The 17,751-nt window shown below is 37.6% G+C and overlaps 1 protein-coding gene across 5 annotated transcripts in view; it reads right to left on the reverse strand.

Annotated features, from left to right (window-relative positions):
* Positions 1 to 1,213: 1,213 nt before the first annotated feature.
* Positions 1,214 to 17,751, reverse strand: part of epha8 (eph receptor A8) — a 114,130-nt gene continuing 97,592 nt past the window's right edge. For 2 of the 5 annotated variants that reach the window (XM_069140844.1, XM_069140678.1), the window contains exons 15-20: positions 15,591 to 15,652; positions 10,551 to 10,760; positions 7,418 to 7,567; positions 7,142 to 7,332; positions 6,082 to 6,240; positions 1,214 to 5,061 (exon numbers count right to left, since the gene is read on the reverse strand). In XM_069140844.1, coding sequence (XP_068996945.1) covers positions 4,947 to 5,061; positions 6,082 to 6,240; positions 7,142 to 7,332; positions 7,418 to 7,567; positions 10,551 to 10,760; positions 15,591 to 15,652 — 887 coding nt within the window. In that variant the 3' untranslated portion in view covers positions 1,214 to 4,946. Of the gene's footprint in view, positions 5,062 to 5,318; positions 6,241 to 7,141; positions 7,333 to 7,417; positions 7,568 to 10,532; positions 10,761 to 15,590; positions 15,653 to 17,751 lie in introns of those variants that run through there. The other 3 variants (XM_069140763.1, XM_069140591.1, XM_069140929.1) reach the window with 2 other exon arrangements.

Raw genomic sequence — 17,751 nt, forward strand, 5'->3', positions numbered from 1 at the left:
TGATGGGAGGGACTCATCTTTGTCATGAGGGGACGGGGCGGCGGCTGATAATTGGGCGTGGGACTCGGTGGCAACAAAGCAACACGGCCTTCGTAATGAGATTAATGATGTTGTGTTAGGTCTTGTTTCACCAAGGAGAGGATTATCTCCGAACAGCCCTCCTAAGGTGAAGGAAAGGACAATTACTCAGACACAGATTCATCAGGCCCATTCAGACTCAGCTCAAAATTATGTTTCAGAGCTGGGTCAGGGCTCATTCCCACAGAAAAAAAGCAATTTACTCAAAAACTCCTCGGATGAGCATTAAGGTGTTGCAGAGTTATTGCTCTGCAAAGTTCAGATCGACTGCAGATCAAACACCTCTGGGTGAATGTAAATATGCTTCTTGCATGTGACGAAGCAGAGTGCGTAATGATGGTTTGTTTTGTCAGAGATTAATTTTCTTGAGTTCTACTCTTTTTGAACACAGAAAAATATATTTTAAATTAAAGATCGTAAGGCCGTGTCAGGCAACAGCTTATATGATGTAGCACGGCTCTAGCAAATCTCTCTCCGAGGGCTGTCGGATGCAAACACATTCACGCCCATGCCTTTCATGTTTGTCAAGAACGGTTTCATAGAACGAAAGAATAAACTATCAACCTAACTGTCTGTCTATTTATTTATTGGCGGAAGTGACCATTTACTCCATTGTTTGTTCTGAGAACTACCTTGCCTGTTTTTTTTCTGTTGTTGTACATGTACAAACTTAAATGTAACTGTAACTCTTTACAGTGTCTGTATACTGTATTTATGTTATTGCCACTGTCAGTACAAAAGCCAAGATACAAGGTTTTGAAATTAGTGTAGATTTGGATGCAGTTCAAAAAATAATAAATGCTAATAAGAGAGCTAATCGGGTGTCTGTTGCGTTTAGTTTGGTTTAATAAAAAAAAAAAAAAAAAAAAAAAAAAAAATATATATATATATATATATATATATATATATATATATATATATAGATGAAATAGTCACGTTATTCAAGCAGGCTTTAGCTACTTTCTATTGAAAATAGTTGGCAAGACAGTCTCAACCCTGAATATAGGAAATTAAGCTTTTCTTGCATTACCTGTTAAAAAGTGTGCAGACATTAAGAAATTAAAGGCAGTGCAATTAAAGAACAGTAGCTTTCGAGTGTATTACAAATAGTTGAAAAAGCACTGTTGCAGTCACACACAGACAAACGTTCCTTTATTGTGTATTTATGGACAGTTTGCACATTTATGATTTATCATTAGCAACAAGGATGATTCATCAACTGTAATAAAACCTTTCAGAGTTGTATTATTTGGAAAACAAATGAGCATGAATAAATAATGAAATGTGAATAAATCCGGTTCTTTTTTTTGTTTTTTTTCTTCCTTCCAGTGACTGAACTTGCTGTATACATTATAAATCAATTCATCTAGCAAAAACATGTCCTAACTTTATAAAACATGGGTTTTCAGTTCAAGTCCAGTGTCTTCAATAGCATCCTAAAGAAAAAAGAAATCCTCTGAAACCAGTAGTGAAATTCCACTATAATACATATAGTATCCAAGAAATATCATGAGGTTCTTCTCTAATAAAAACTGACATCATCCATCTAGAGGAATACCTACCCAGGTGCACAAGAAAAAAAACATTCTCTTGATGGCACGGAGGGGAGGAGGGTATAAATTAGGACCGATTATGTACTTTTTGGGAGCATTTAGATATTAACATTCTACTTACATGTTCCTCTTCCCCTTTTAATTAACACTGAGGCAACAGTGTAATCACAGTTAATCAGAAGTAACACTTTATTTTACAGTCTGTGATAGCTTATGTGTACTGTAATCCCAGCATTCACACAAAACACTGTTCAGATATGTACTCTTGGGTACCGATTCATTGCACTGAAGGGCATTAGTGCTGACGCTAATCCCAAACATAAATTCAACTGAATTAAACAAACTTCTGTACCGGTTTGTACATAAATGCCAAGAGAATAAGAGGGCTTTCAGGTGTAACACACCCCTCCCAGCAGAAAATTATTCGGAAGATGTAAGAACAGGAATTTGGGTATGTTGGACGATCAACCCTAATATATGTCTAAATTTAGTTGCAAACTAAAAAAAAAGGTCTACAGTATATTCATATTGTATTCATATTTAAGGGTTTTTAAAGATTAACATTTAAGGGATTATTTAGAGAGGCGTGTAAACGCTGTTCAAAATGTTGTCCCAGTTTTGTCATTCGAGGGCTACGCTTGGGATAAACTGGTCAAAACTGATGAACTACTACCAAACTCTCTTGAGATCGTGTTGGTCAGAATATAGATAGATTTAAATTGAGACAACATCAGGTTATTGGTGGGAGACCGGCAGCCATATTGGAGGACTTGGTAGTCACAGTAAATATGTGTTGATTAACCTGAAAACAAGATTTCACCAGAGTAAGAAATTTGTGCTACTTTACGTTAATACATTTTCACAAACACAAGTAACTGATTTTGTAATTAGATATTTTAGCAGTGGCAAACTAAAAGATTCAGGTCTGCATAGCTAATTAGCAAGTTAGCATTAGCTTGTTGTTACCAATAACCATTAGGTAGTTTTTTTATTTTTTTATTTGCCCACTATGAGCTATTTAGCTAACACTAAAAAAAACAGATTATGATGATGATTTGGGCCATTAGACATTTTAAATACGTTTCCAATATCTGGGGTTTTGCAAATTAATTTAAAAAATGTATTTCTCTCTCTGAAGTAAAAAAAAAAAAGGAAAACACCCCGACAGGTGAGAAATATATTTTAAAGTGGGACAATTTTGTCAAAAACATAATGTTTTCATACATTGATAAATTTGGGGATTTTGGGCCATTTTGCTTTCATAACATATCTTCTGTCAGACTACTGGAAAGAAAATACACAGGCGCTTCTTTTACTACACGTTGTGTGTTTGCACCTGTATATTTCTGCTAAAAAGTTAGCACATATAAAATGTTATATAAACAGGCTATGAATGACATATGAGGAAACCTCACTGGAAAAACCTTTAGAATATAGATAGTAATAAAACTGGAAAGCCTGGTGTATGTAAGTGCTACTGAAGTGGAGATTGGCTGGACTGTGAGAAAAAAAATGCATTTTGAGAAGACTGCCTTTCATTTTTAATTTAGTTTTTATTCCTATCAGTCTTCTGAAGGTTTTTATAGAGGAGCTTGTTTATATATTCTTCATAGCCTAAATTAATTTAACATGTATTTCCCAAAAAATTGCAGATGGATTTCTATGGCTTTGGCAGTATTTTCAAATTTATGTAGTTATGAAAATATATTTTTTTTCTAATCCCCTCTGTAAAAACCTTTGAGTCAAATATGTCAACAAAAGGAAACACAAAATTCAACCCTCGCATTATCCAAGATTTAGATCATCTGGACAGTTATGCAAATTAACACATACTTAACTTAATTGTTTCAGTATCATTTGCTTATTTAAACATTCAATTTCAAACAAAAAAAAAATATCATGGTGATATCTACGGGGTACATTTTTCACCTCATTCATCTGAAGTGTGTTGTCTTAAATAGATTTCAAAGCTGTTTCCAAAAATTTTTTAACTAAAAAAAACAATGGCATTGAAAAAGTTTGATAAAGTACTTCACTCAGGGTCCACTTAGAGCTTTTTCTATCATTCTTTCCCCGGAAACAGAAGAACTAAGATTGATTCATTAAACTAATATTTTCAAGGTAAAGATAAAACTGCATTTAAAAAGTGTATTTAAAATACACTTGCTTCACATTTGAAATACATTTTGAATAGAAGCACATATGGAATACCTTTTTAAGGTATTCCCAAATATACTTGAAATTCATCAGATGCAGTATTTATCACAACATAAAAAATGGCCAATATTGTTTAATTTTATGATTATTGGAGCACAAAATGTTCGTACTTTAAAAATGTTTTCTTTTCAGTTAACTGATACAGTGAAGACAATTTTAATATAACTCTCATGAGCCAGCTACTTATAACACTAATAACTGTTAGATATTTTTCTTCTTGGGTTTTGTACTGTATATACTTATTCATTATTTACGTAATATTTTAAAATAGCTCATTCTTTAAACGACCAACATTGTAGCTTAAGTTGTGGCTGCGAGGAGATTTGTGACACAACTGGCAAAGCCTCTACAAAACAGAGAGATTGTAGAATAAAGTGCACTGTAACTGAATCACACACATCTTCCAAGTACAGTAGTTGTGCGCTGCGCAGCTTCAAACTGGAAAGAGGGCTCTGGGGTTCTCCTGGGGTCATTCATCAAAGTTGGACGGTGGAGAAATGCGCCTGTTGTTGGTATTAATAGCCTGGGGTGAAATAGGTCCTCTCCGCTGTGGAGACGATCTGGCAACTCAGGTGAGCCCTATCTCACTTTTCTCCACGTCTTTCTGGCTTGAGCCTCGTCCTCCTCAAGCTGTTACTACAAGAGAGGCAGCGAGTGTCATGAGAACATTTAAAAAAACACCCCCACCATCAACAGCACTCCGTGTGCTCTTGCTATTGCCCGGTTTAGTAAATCATATCACTCTGATAAATTCATGATTGATAAATTATCTTCTCTTTGTAGACAATAAAATTAAAATAATTTGTGGTAATTAAGGCAGTCTTTCCATTTACAAACATGATATTTAAACTCAGAAAATGTAATTGGGTAGGACAAAAAATGAAAGGTCGGACTTGTCCTAAAGAAGTCATGTTTACTTGCTCCGTAGGTGAAACCTTTCACGATTTCTTCTTTAGTCTCTTGAGGAAAAGTCTTGTAAAGTTCCCACATATTTTCCTGTCCCGTTTATCTGATCATCTTGTTTCCCATGGAGTCCCTCTAGACCTTATAGAAATCTGGGTTTCTCAATTTTAGCAGAAAGAAACCTCTGCGTTGGAGTTATACGTGCACCGACGGCACACTCTTGTTAAGGACTTGCGCCCTCATCAACTGGACGCTGGTCATTATCTTCTTCTGGTGGCCCATCAGTGTCACCCCGAGCCTCTGGATGTCTCTACACGGCACAAACACAGATACAAATCTTAGCTGCAGTGATCTATAATGGCTGAATGCTCTCTCAGACTCAAACTACACAGAATACACGGAATAATTGAATCAGATTTTAAAGGCTTTTTAGCACCACAGTGCAGTGGTCAGGGCTTACTTTCACCTCAAAAGTTCAACAGTTTACTTTTTAACTACATTCTACTTTAATGTTCTTTTAATGAGTAGCCTTTCTGGCGCTTTTTTTTTTTTTTTTTTTTTTTTTTTTAACATTTGTTCAATTTGTTTGCGTTTTCTGGACAGTTTACAGTCCACATATCGACAGAAAATTAGGGCACAAAGGAAAGTTGATAGCAACTAATGTCTCTGACTGTAACTGAACCAAGGACTTTACATGTTTTTTCTCCTAACAATGCTGTAAAGTTATTTCGCATTTAAAGTTTTCCAATTGTTCAAATGGCTTTCTCTGATAGGCTTTTTAAAGTTATAGAAGCCTGCAGAAAGTTTAGAAATTTAGAGTTATTTTGTGAAAGGGAACAATACTTAACTCCGTGTAAACGGGTGATTTCACCCCTTACCCCCATGTCCCATCCCCTTTGAATCTGCCTTTGTTTCTCTGTTGCCACCACAAATTATCATAAAAAGTAAGTTATTTATTTTGAAATTATACGAGATGTTACAATAGTATGGTGATAGTTGAAGGACAGAATAGGTTCCTGACCCCGGACTCCGGTATAATGATACTGTAGGAGGTTTTGTTGTGAGTGTGTGACTAGGCTCAGTAGAAGAAACTCATGAGACTTAAGTGTGGTGGAGGGAGGTATTAAGCAATAAAGAAAATGAGAAGTATCTACTATCTACTAAAGTGCCAAAGTCAGAGCTAATTTATTTGTGTCAGGCAAATAGTTTAAGCCCTACGTGTAGTGAGTTCTTGTCTTACTAGATCTTTAAGTTACAAGCATTAGCTAACTACTGATAACAGTGCCCCATCACCTCTGAGCTGTTACTCTCCATCACAGTCAGTATTTACCCTTGGTTCATGCTTATGATGTGTCCCAGAGTGTGATACCCCCCTGCTGCAAAGTGGTCCTTGTAGCGGCTCATCTTTATGGTGTCCAGCCACTCGTTTACTGAGTTACAGCTGCTGAAGTCGGGGATCGTTCTCTCCATCAGTGGAGGACTGCTTAAACTGTGGCAGAGACAGATGGCAAGGATAGTCAGAGAAGGACGGAGGAAGATGAATAGGAAGACAAAAAGATTAGTTGGAAAGAGTCAGAAAACAAGAAGAGTCAAAAAGTGAGCAAGAGGCCGAATGACTGGGGGAAAAAAGGGCTTTGAGATGCGCTAGTAACCGAGACAGAAAATCAATAGCAGTTAAAATGATAGAGAAGCCGCGGTGGCTGTGGTTGCAGGATGGCTGCTTTAGGTAGATTAATACAGGGGAAAATCCTTAACCCTCCTCCTTCTCCGCTTCTTACTCTACCAAGCGTTGCCCTCACCGCACACACACACACACATACACACGCACAGATGCGCGGTGCCATGCACCACTGACTCCACAGGACCTGGGATCTGAACTGAGCAATTTGCACAGGTCCTGCTTCAGGCCGGGTGTCCTCTCAAACCTGTTCCCAGATTCACTGCAGATCAATGTCAATATCACAGCGAGGCTTCTACTTTACGCACAGTGCGTCTATCAGAGATGAGCTTATTGGAAAATGAACATGACCGCTCGCTTCATCTGCCAGAGAACTTTGAGGGAAACTTTAGGCTGCAACTTTATCCCACCGCGTCCATGTTTGATAACAGCGGGATGAGATTGGATTTACTCTGCTTCCCACACCAGGACAGTTACTTAGCAGCCTAACAGTCTGTCACCGTATATTGTCCTGGAGATCATCTTCTCAGACCCTCGCAGGCAGGGCGTCTTGCTTTGATTTGCAGCTTAATCCGCTAATCACATAAACCAATATTTGATTAAATGTTGGCGGACTGTCCAGCCAAATTAAATCAAAAGACTCCTCGGCATGGGACACAATGCACCCATGTTGTGTTGCTGCAAATATGGATCTATTCAGTTGCCCACCCACCTGCAGAGTGTGTCCATAGACTTCAGGTTCTCTGGGTTGCGGATTAGCTTGTCAAGAACGGTGACTATCTGGCAAAAGCGTGGCCTCTCATTGCGATCCTTCTGCCAGCAGTCCAGCATGAGTGTGTGTAGAGCAGCAGGGCAGCCCATAGGAGCAGGCAGCCTGTAGCCCTCTTCCACAGATTTGATCACCTGCACATGTACAGAAAAACACGCGTGTGACTACGGTGTCTGGTATGAAAAAAAAAACCCACACAACTCTGGAAACAGGACTCACATCTCTGTTGGTGAGGTTCCAGTATGGTCGCTCTCCGTATGACATCACCTCCCACATAACCACACCATAGCTCCACACATCACTTGAGGAGGAGAACTTTCTATAAGCGATGGCCTCCGGGGCCGTCCAGCGGATTGGGATTTTCCCGCCCTATCGGGAACACAAAAAAAGTACAAGCAGAATGTAGAGCCGTAATCTCTATTGTTGTCCAAAACTATTAAAGAAATTCAATGAGCCACACTGGTGCACTAAGTGTGTTTTTCTTCCCTTAACATGAACACCCACACTGTAGTTTATTTTAATTATCATGTACATTATCCTGCTGATAGAAATAGATAGAAATACATTCTAATAAAGGGGTTTCCAACCAGAGGTATTTGTACCCAAAGTTTATTTCTGCGGCTACCAGGGGGCACTAGGAATGATTGTGAAGCAGCAAACTTTTGATTTGATCAAAATAATATATCCATATATTGTGTTAGCTATATCTGGGAAGAATTTAGGACTAAAAGCTTAAAGAATAGAAACCAAGCAAACGGTAACGCTGAAAGAGTGTTAGCTAGAAGGAATAGATAAATGTGAAAAGGTACCAAAGAAAGATGACCAAAGAGCGGAAACATCTGCTTAAATAATTGAAATACTGTTGAAATGATTAGCAATGGTAGGATTGTTTAAATAGCTCGCAGTGTTAGATAAACTGTTGAAATTGAAAATGGAAAAAAAAAAAAAAAATTCAATTAGAAACCCAAGTTTAATGGATAAGTGGCTCAACCTTCTGCTACTCCAAGTAGTAGCTATACAAGAGCTGATTTCAACAAATCAATTCAAACTGAGAAAAAGTTACACTGGACAAAAACTTTTATAAATATTTATATGTTATTGTTTAAATAATATCCATGTTAAAATTAGTCCTGCTCCATCTGCTTTCCAATCATGCCCAACAAGAACAGTCACTGAACTTTTTGATCGGACCTCATATCGTATCTGTGACAGCTGACACCATTTAAATGTTACTGCTTGTCAAAGAGGCTTATTTAAAGCAATAGGTCCACTTTGTACGTTAATCTGTACCAAAGCATCATATTTGATCAGCTTCTAATATGTTGTGTATATAGAATCTTAATCATAAGTCACATGTATTGAGGAACTATGGCAGTAAAATAAAAAAATAAAAAAATAAAAATGTATTCCGTTTCCCTCAACAGAAAGAGAAAGCAGCATAAAGTGCTGACTTTATTTTCATGAAAGTAGGAAGTTAAATGACGCACTAAAGAGAGCCAGTATGTGTTCAGGACAAGACTAGACTTGCAAATGTTTGCAAGTATGTGAACTACTTACATTATTCTTGATATAAAAGTGACACTTAATTAGGCTGACAAATGAATACATCACTTCCCAAACAAACAATGCACTCCCTCTGGGTTATTTTAAACATTTCAAGGTTACTCTCACAATGTAGCCCATTAAAGACACTTAATGTCCTGCTCAACATTTAAAAACCAACCCGGTGGAATTCACTAACCTTTTCTCATGGTCTCAGTACTTTCTGTTTCATCAAAGTGACTTTGACAAAAGCTGACAAAGTGACACAAGTAGCTTTTCTTCCGCCTTTCCGCAATATTAATCTTCAACCATTATCAGGCATTAATTTGTGGTGTGCTGTAATGATGCTACAGGGTCTGTAGTGTCACAGCCTCCGATCCTTTTCCCCTTCAGAATGTGAGTGATGTTGCACGTAATCACCTCACCTCGCTCTCTGAAATCTGATTACGGTGCTTTTACACATTATTACAGACAAATGGGTCAGGCGCTGATTTCCATCTGTATGCTGATAGCATCGGAATTTAGAAGCTTTTTTTTTTTTTTTTTTTTTTTTTTTTTTTTTTTATAGTTTCAATACATTTGTTCCCAACAGTCCTCAGGTTTAATATTGGACTACTTTCTACTGGAGCGCCTTTAGCATCAAGACAGTTTTACTTTGCTCTTACTTTCATGTGACTTAGATTGTGTTTGTATTGCTTTTGTAAGTTTATTTGTCTCAAACTTGTATTTGTGTCTTGCCGGATGTCATTGGAAATTAAAATTCCTATTTACTTCTCAGTTTTCTTCACAAAATATATATATATAATAAATATTAGCCCAAAAAAAAAAAAAAAAATCACCATGTGACGACATTCTGCCTATAACTCAAATTTATCAATTTTACCTTTTTTTTAAATTTAAATTTTTGGTATTTGGTATTTTTTTTTATGTGCAGTACATTGTGATGTTCATACAGAATTTGTGGATTTTGAAAATTCAAAGAACTTCCTAGTTGCCTAACATAACTTTGATATACAAAGTTCAGTTTAATAGTTATAATGAGAACTTTGTCAAACATGACCTAATCAGATGAGCTGGACATTTGTTACTCATCACTGTATGTGAAAAAAAAAAAAGATTTTAATATGAAAGCAAAAATCTTGACAGCATAATTTACAATGACCCAAAGAAGAAGACTTACTCCACATATTTTGTCTAATAATAGTGGTAATAGTTGAATTACAACATGGATGAAGTAATGTTATAACATGCTTAATTTAGAAAATGTATCGTCATTACATCTTACACTGCAGTTTTGTGGGTCTGTTTTGGTGTGCCAGGAAAAAGAAGAAACATGATTATTGAGTCTTGAACAGGGGGAAACTGTCAGTTGAAGACATTGAGAGGCATCTGATGAAGCTGAATGATGTGCTTTGCCGCAGGTGCGGAAGAAACAGAGAACTGCTGTGATCTCAGGAGCTCAGATGTTTATAATAGTGCCACACAAACCTCCTGTGTCACAAGTTTCAGTTTAACATGATGGTATGCCTGTCATCAGGTCAGGATATGATTAAATTGAACTGAGGTCAATGCCTCTTAATGATGTAGTGTCATAAACTGTTTCAAACGCAGCTAAGGGGTTTTCCATCAATACAATAAAGTCAGGGAATTTGTGAGAAGCAGCATAGGACAAGATATGCAGATTTGTATTCCCTAGTGTACATAAGGTTTCAAAAATGTTGGATCCATCATTTCCCACAAGGCATATTGGGTGTGTGAGTTTGTATGTGTGTGTTGCTGAATTTATGCTTGCCTCAATGTGAAAACTCACACTGGTGGTGTATGCAGCATCGGGGTCATCCTCCAGTACTCTGGACAGCCCGAAGTCAGACACCTTACACACTAGGTTGCTGTTGACCAGGATGTTGCGGGCGGCGAGGTCTCGGTGAATGTAGCCCAGGTCAGACAGGTAGGTCATGCCTGCGGCGATGCCGCGCAACAAACCGACCAGCTGGATGACAGTAAATTGGCCGTCGTGTCTCTACAAGAAGGGAGAAGAGAAAAGTGAATGAAAGATCAGGATGGAGGTGGCGAGGAGGAGGAGTTGAGGGCAGATCAAAAACATCACGTTTTACAGCAACGGAGAAGATGAGCAGATTGATAGTAGAAGAGATTTTAATCAAGATAGAGAAGAGAGTAAAGATAAGAGAATAAAACATGGCAGGGATTTGCTTTTAAGTAATAATCTGCAGTATTATCCTACGTGCAAATACTGGAGCTGTTTGACATTGTCGATGGAACATAATGTTAAATCAACCTATATCTTCTTCAAGAAAACTTTCACATTTGCTTCTCTAAACCACTGGTGTCTTTTCTCCTGGCAACAATCCTCCAACACGCAGGAAGTATTGTCACTCTCCTGTAAACCAACAGCTATCTCCAAATCAGAAGATTTTTACCTGTTCACATAAACATAAACATGCTTTGACAATTCAGCAAACTCACAGGCTCACCACAGATTTTGGAAATCCACTGCTATCTAAATGCCCAACGTTAAAGCTTGTTGTAAGTTCCCGCGAAGTGCACAACCTGGAGATACATTGTTTTTACTGATAGTTATGGTGACCATGAGAGCTCAACACACTACAGGAACACAAAAATGAACAAAACACCAACAAACTGAGAACATAATCTTTACCAACTTGACAACACACATGCAGCATTTAGAAAAAAATGCTTTAAATTGAGAAAATACAAGTAAATACAGAAATGTTTGCTGGGGGAACTGAAAACATTGTGTTTTCCGCATTTGTTGTTTCTGTATTTATTTGTGTTTTCTGAATTTGTCTGCAATGTTTTTGTATTTGTGTTTTTTGTATTTGTTTGTGTTTCTGTAGTTGTGTTTTTTTGTTTGTTAGTGTTTCTTGTGTTTGTTTGTGTTTTTCTATATGTTTGGTATTTTTTGCATTCGTGTTTTCTGTATTTGTTTGCTTTCTGTGTTCTCGTTTGTTTGTCTGAGTTTTTGTGTTTGCAAAAACAATGTCGGACTCCGTAGTTTTCTCTGGACCCTTGCCTAATCGGACCAGTGATGACATGTTTAACCGCACGTAGTCACTTCATCGCTGGCTGTCGAGGTGGTGTCCCGCTAACAATGTGGGCTTCATTGACAATTGGAACACGTTCTGGGGAAAACCTGGTCTGATCCGGAGATACGGCATCCATCCTACTTTGGATGGTGCAGCTCTTCTTTCTAGAAATATGGCCGTGTCTCTTAACAGCCCTAAAACATGACATCCCAGGGTTAAGTGCCAGGATGCAGAGTTGCAGTGTCACACACTCTTCTGCAGCTTCTTTTAGAGCTGTCACTCACCCAAAACCTTCAACATCCCATAGAGGTTGTGTCTGTTCCCAGACCACCCATATTTCAAAAATACACAAAATTCAACAAAAGATCTATCAATAAAAATGTAATACAAATTTATCCAACCAATTTAATGGATCAAAAAAAAAATATGACAATTAAATGTGGACTATTAAATATCAGTTCTCTCTCGTCTAAATCTCTGTTAGTAAATTATTTGATAACCGATCATCAAATTGATTTATTCTGTCTCACAGACACCTGGCTGTAGCAGAAAGAACATGTTAGTATTAATGAAGCAACTCCTCCCTGTCATATTAATTATCATATTCCTCAAGATTCTGGCCGAGGAGGAGGAGTGGCAGCCATCTTCCACTCAAGCTTATCAATTAACCCGAGACCTAAACTTAGTCGTAATTCATTTGAATCTCTGACTCTTTGTCTCTCACACCCAAATTGGAAAACACAGAAAACTATTCTATTTGTTGTTGTTTATCACCCACCTGGTCCTTATTCAGAGTTCCTAACTGAATTATTTGACTTTTTATCTGATTTAGTGCTGCGTTCAAATAAAGTGATGATAGTGGGAGACTTTAACATTCATGTTGAAGTGGACAATGACAGCCTCAGTTCAATATAGACTCTATTGTTTTTTCTCAACATGTAAATAAACCCACTCACAGTGGTAACCAAACCGTCCATCTGGTTCTGTCGTATGGCATGGAAATTGAAAATTTCATCAAAACCTTAAAACCCTCTTTTGTCGGACCACTTTTTAGTAAAATTTGAAGTTACAATAATGGACTTCACAGCATGTGGGAATAAATTCCATTACAGTAATTAGATGTTTGTCTGATAATGCTGTGTCCAAGTTTAAGGAAGCAATTACATGTTTATATTCTTCAATGCCATGTGCCAAAACAGTGGAAGACAGCTACGTTGACTTTAGTCCCACACAAGTGAATCATGTAGAAAACACTGCAGCCTCTCTCCGCACAGCTCTAGATAATATCGCCCCTCTGAAAAAGAGAGCAAAAAAAAAAGACAACTGCATATTATTCATCATGAATAGAGGAAAACAAGAACAACCCCAGGTTTCTTTTCACAGCTCTGTTGAGCCGCCTATACCCTCAGCTCTCAGCAGTAACGTTTTCATCAACTTCTTCACTAATAAAATTGTTACCATTAGGGAAAGAATCAGGCAGACCCTTCCTGTCACCGTCACTGGTGTGATGTTAAGCACAGCAGCCCTGAAAGCAACTGTAGAACCAAATGTGTGCCTTGAACATTTCTCTCCTGTTGAGCTCTCTGAGCTAACCGCAATTATTTCCTCATCTGGATCATCTGCCTGTCTCTTGGATCCCATGCCGACAAAACTCCTCAAGGATGTCTTCTCTTTAATTGATACTTCCATATTAGATCAGATCGATCTGTTTCTTTCAACCGGCTATGTACCGCAGGCTTTTAAACTGGCTGTAATTAAACATTTACTTAAAATGCCTACTCTTGATTGAGCTGTTTTAGGAAACTACAGACCGATTTCCAACCTGACATTTATTTTTAAAATCCTTGAAAAAGTTGTTTCAAATCAACTCTGTGATCATTTACAAAGGAATAATCTGTTTGAAGATTTTCGGTAAGCTTTAGAGTACATGATAGCACAGAAACAGCTCTTGTGAAAGTCACAAATGATCTTCTAATAGCCTCAGACAATGGACTCGTCTCTGTACTTGTTCTTCCGGACCTCAGTGCTGCTGTTGATACAATTGTTCACATGATTTTATTACAGAGTTTGGAAAATGTTACGAGGATCAAAGGAACGACATTAGACTGGTTAAAATCCTACTTATCAGATAAATTTCAGTTTGTTCATGTCAACAATGAGTCTTCCAGACAAACAAGAGTTAGCTATGGAGTTCCACAAGGCTCAGTTTTAGGCCTAACACTTTTCACTTTCTACATGCTCCCATTAGGAGATGTCATCAGGAAGCACTGCATAAACTTTAATTGTTGTGCAGATGGCATGCAACTATATCTTTCTATAAAAACAGATGAAACAAATCTTCTAGTAAAACTTGAAGAATGTCTAAAAGACATAAAGGCCTGGATGACCCAAAATGTCCTGCTACTAAATTCAGACAAAACGGAAGTTATTGTACTTGGTCCAAAAAATCTCAGAAACTCTTTCTGTAATCACTTAGTTACTCTGGATGACGTCGTCTTCGCCTCCAGCGCCACTGAGAAACCTTGGAGTCCTCTTTGATGAGGATTTGTCCTTTAGCCACCATATAAAGCAAGTCTCCTGAACTGCCTTCTTTCATTTACGTAATATTAATAAAATCAGGAAAATCCTTCCTCAGCGTGATGCAGAAAAGGTAATTCATGCATTTGTTACTTCCAGGCTGGACTATTGTAATTCCTTGTTGTTGGGATGTCTAAATTACTCGTTACTTATAGTTGATCCAAAATGCTGCAGCAAGAGCACTGATGGGATTTAGCAAGAGAGACCATATTTCTCCTGTTTTAGCTTCTCTTCATTGGCTTCCTGTTAAATCAATAATATAATTTAAAATTCTCTTGCTCACTTACAAAGCCCTGCATGACCAGGCTCCATCTTATCTCAGAGATCTTATAGAACCATATCATCCTGACAGAGCATTTCGCTCTCAGAACGCTGGCCTGCTGCGGGACCTCGTTATGCACTGACATTCTTTCCTCTCACTCTTTCATTCTCAAATATACTCTCCCGTAGTTTTTGCTTTTGTCTGTTGCCTCTCCATACAGTTCCCTCGCGTAGTTTCTGTTCTTTCTTTTGCAGATGTGCCGATCATGGAGCTTCATGTTTCTACTCTGTGATTGTCGGCCCCACCAACAGTTCATGTTTTATATCTCTATGCTGTCCTTTCCTCTCTCTGCTCTCCTCTCACCCCAACCGGTCGAGGCAGATGGCTTCCCACCTCTGAGCCTGGTTCTGTCGGAGGTTTCTTCCTGTTAAGAGGGAGTTTTTCCTTCCCTCTGTTGGAGGTTTTTCTCCCTTAAAGAGGAGTTTAAGTGCTTAAAGGGGAATTGTTGAATTGTTGGGTTTATCTGTATAATGCTGTAAAGTTCTGCTGTAAGGACTTTAAATGTGTCAAGTGCCATGAAATAACCTGTGTTGTGATTTGACACTATATAAATAACATTTAATTGAAATTTTTATTATTTTCAGCTTTGTTCACAATGCAATGCATGTCCAGCATGTTGGTAAAAATATTTACTTATTGTTTACTTATGTTTTGGTTTGTCTCTTTGCATGTCTTCTTAAAGGGCGGTGCCCTGAGTTCTCAGGCAACGACAAGTTCTCCACCAACTAATCAAGAGCCACTCAAAAGAAAATAGACACAACACAAATACAGTTAAATGCACAACTGCGCCACACACGAAGTGCAGTGAAAACACTTCAAATGAGACATTAGAAAATAAGGACCTATAGTGCTTAAATGTTTGTCAGTGGAAACGTTAAATACAAACCCTGAGGAAGGAATCCAGAGAGCCATTCTCCATGTACTCTGTGATGATCATCACTGGCTTGCCTGTAGAGACAAACACAAACGTGCAGGACTGTGCTGAGCCGCATATCTGTAGGATATGGACAACTTATTTATATGCAAAAAATGATTACACTGTGCGTGGTGCATGTATTGAGTAAATGCAATTGTAATTCATCTATTTCATATACTTTTTTTCCCTTTCATTTTAAGGATTAGTTCACCCAAATTTATAAAATCCATCCAGTCTTCTCATCGTGTGGCCTGTGCATGCTAGTTCTACACAGGTTGTGAGCATGTAGTGTCTTCACACCAGAAATCACACGAGTATACTCAAAAGGCCAGTATGCGTATTAAAAACACTTTAGAAGGTGCTGCTCAATGTGGTAAAACATCTAAATTAATTGTGAAATGGTTTAGACACAGTTGCTGGTATAACTTGGAAGACAAACAACTAAATGTGTTTCTTTATAAAGTAATTTATCTTTCTCGCTATAAAGTTTAATATCCTAAAGCTATATGTCACATATTGTGACTCATTTCATTTTAGCGTAAAACACAAAAGCAGGTTATATTTTTGTATATACAGTGCACTGTATGAATTATTACAGTACAAGCAGACACCATACAATTTATATATGGTATGGGACTGGGACACAGCATGAATCTTCTGCTGTCAGCAACATTACAATTTAAGTGAATGGCAATTGATTTTTGAAACTCAAAGCACTGAAAAATTACATATGAAAAACTCGACAGCGTTTCTTTGTTCAGAAACAGTGTATCAGGTCTCAAATTCATAGACGTCCCACTGGAGCAGTTCCCATTAAGAATGTGGCAGCAGCACTTTTGTAATACATCGTTCTCTCTGAAAAATGTTCACAGTTTTGGCTCTGGATTATTCTGTGTAACCCCAAAAGGAGGGTGTTGTTAAGTTTTTCATACCGACACATGGGTAAGTGTTAAATATGGAGATTAATTGGATGAATTGACCCTTTAAAGTTAATTATGTGACAATAATCTTTCATGGTTTGGATAAATATGAAGCACTGGCAACCTGTATTTTTAATCTGTTGGATTGGATAATTTAAGGAAAAGTTACTGTGATGTCATTATTACCAGTATTACTATCCCAATAAAGGGTTTTTGACATTATTATACTTTAAGCCTCACTATAATAGATAGAAATCACAGAAAATGAATGCTGCTTAGTATGAGGCAATAGTTGTGTATAGCCTAGACTAATAATTAGACAGAAATGTATTACATGCATGGAGCCTAAAAATGTTTTTAACATTTTACAGCAGGGGTGTAACTAAATTTCATGGTTCAGAATGTTCCTCGGTTTAGGGGTCACCATTCATTAGGCTTTCAGTACACAAGAGAAAGATTTTTGTTATTTATTTAAAAAAATAAAATTTGACATTTTACAGTGTCTCAGTGGCTGTATACTGTAACAGTTAAGGCACTCTGATTTTGGTAGCCTATATTGTCAGTGACAAAAACGAAACAACAGAAGTAACATAAATTAGTCAACTCTCAAGAATAAATGTGACTGAAGATGACTACAACATATTCATAATTCATTTAAACTGACTATTAACTTTGTGGCGTCTCTCTAGTACTGGACACACCCATGTACATATTCAAATAGAACTGTATGTGCTACTATTACTTGCTACTGGCAGCAGTAAATTGTATCCAGGACACCAGCCAGCGGTACAGTCTCTGCTTTAGAACGCTGACTTTCTTTTTGTCAACATTTAAAGGCACAATCATTGTGTTTGAGCAAACTTTATCAGACTTGTCACTTGACAAAAAACGGCTTTGAGCATTTGAGAATTTGAGAATGGCTTTGAGAATTTGCAAGTTTCTGGCTTCAGGAAGGCCAGTTAAATGGTGGGGTGAGTGTTTACACATTGTAGAAGACCAATGAAAACATCACAGTATGTGCCAGCTTTAAAGGCTAACCCATTAGCCTGGCATGCTATAACTGATACTGTAGATAACAAGTGGTGTGCTGTCAAACACTCTGAATTTCTGTTCTGGGAACTTGAGAACGAGGACATAAAAATATTATTTTGAGAGTAACTGTTTTGTGTATATGTATATCTCGAACAGTTCATGTCGAATACAGGTGCCAT

Source organism: Embiotoca jacksoni, unplaced genomic scaffold (genome assembly GCF_022577435.1).
Source record: "Embiotoca jacksoni isolate LCO1_2020_lvr unplaced genomic scaffold, fEmbJac1.0.p SCAF_1, whole genome shotgun sequence".
NCBI classification, from domain to species: domain Eukaryota; kingdom Metazoa; phylum Chordata; class Actinopteri; family Embiotocidae; genus Embiotoca; species Embiotoca jacksoni.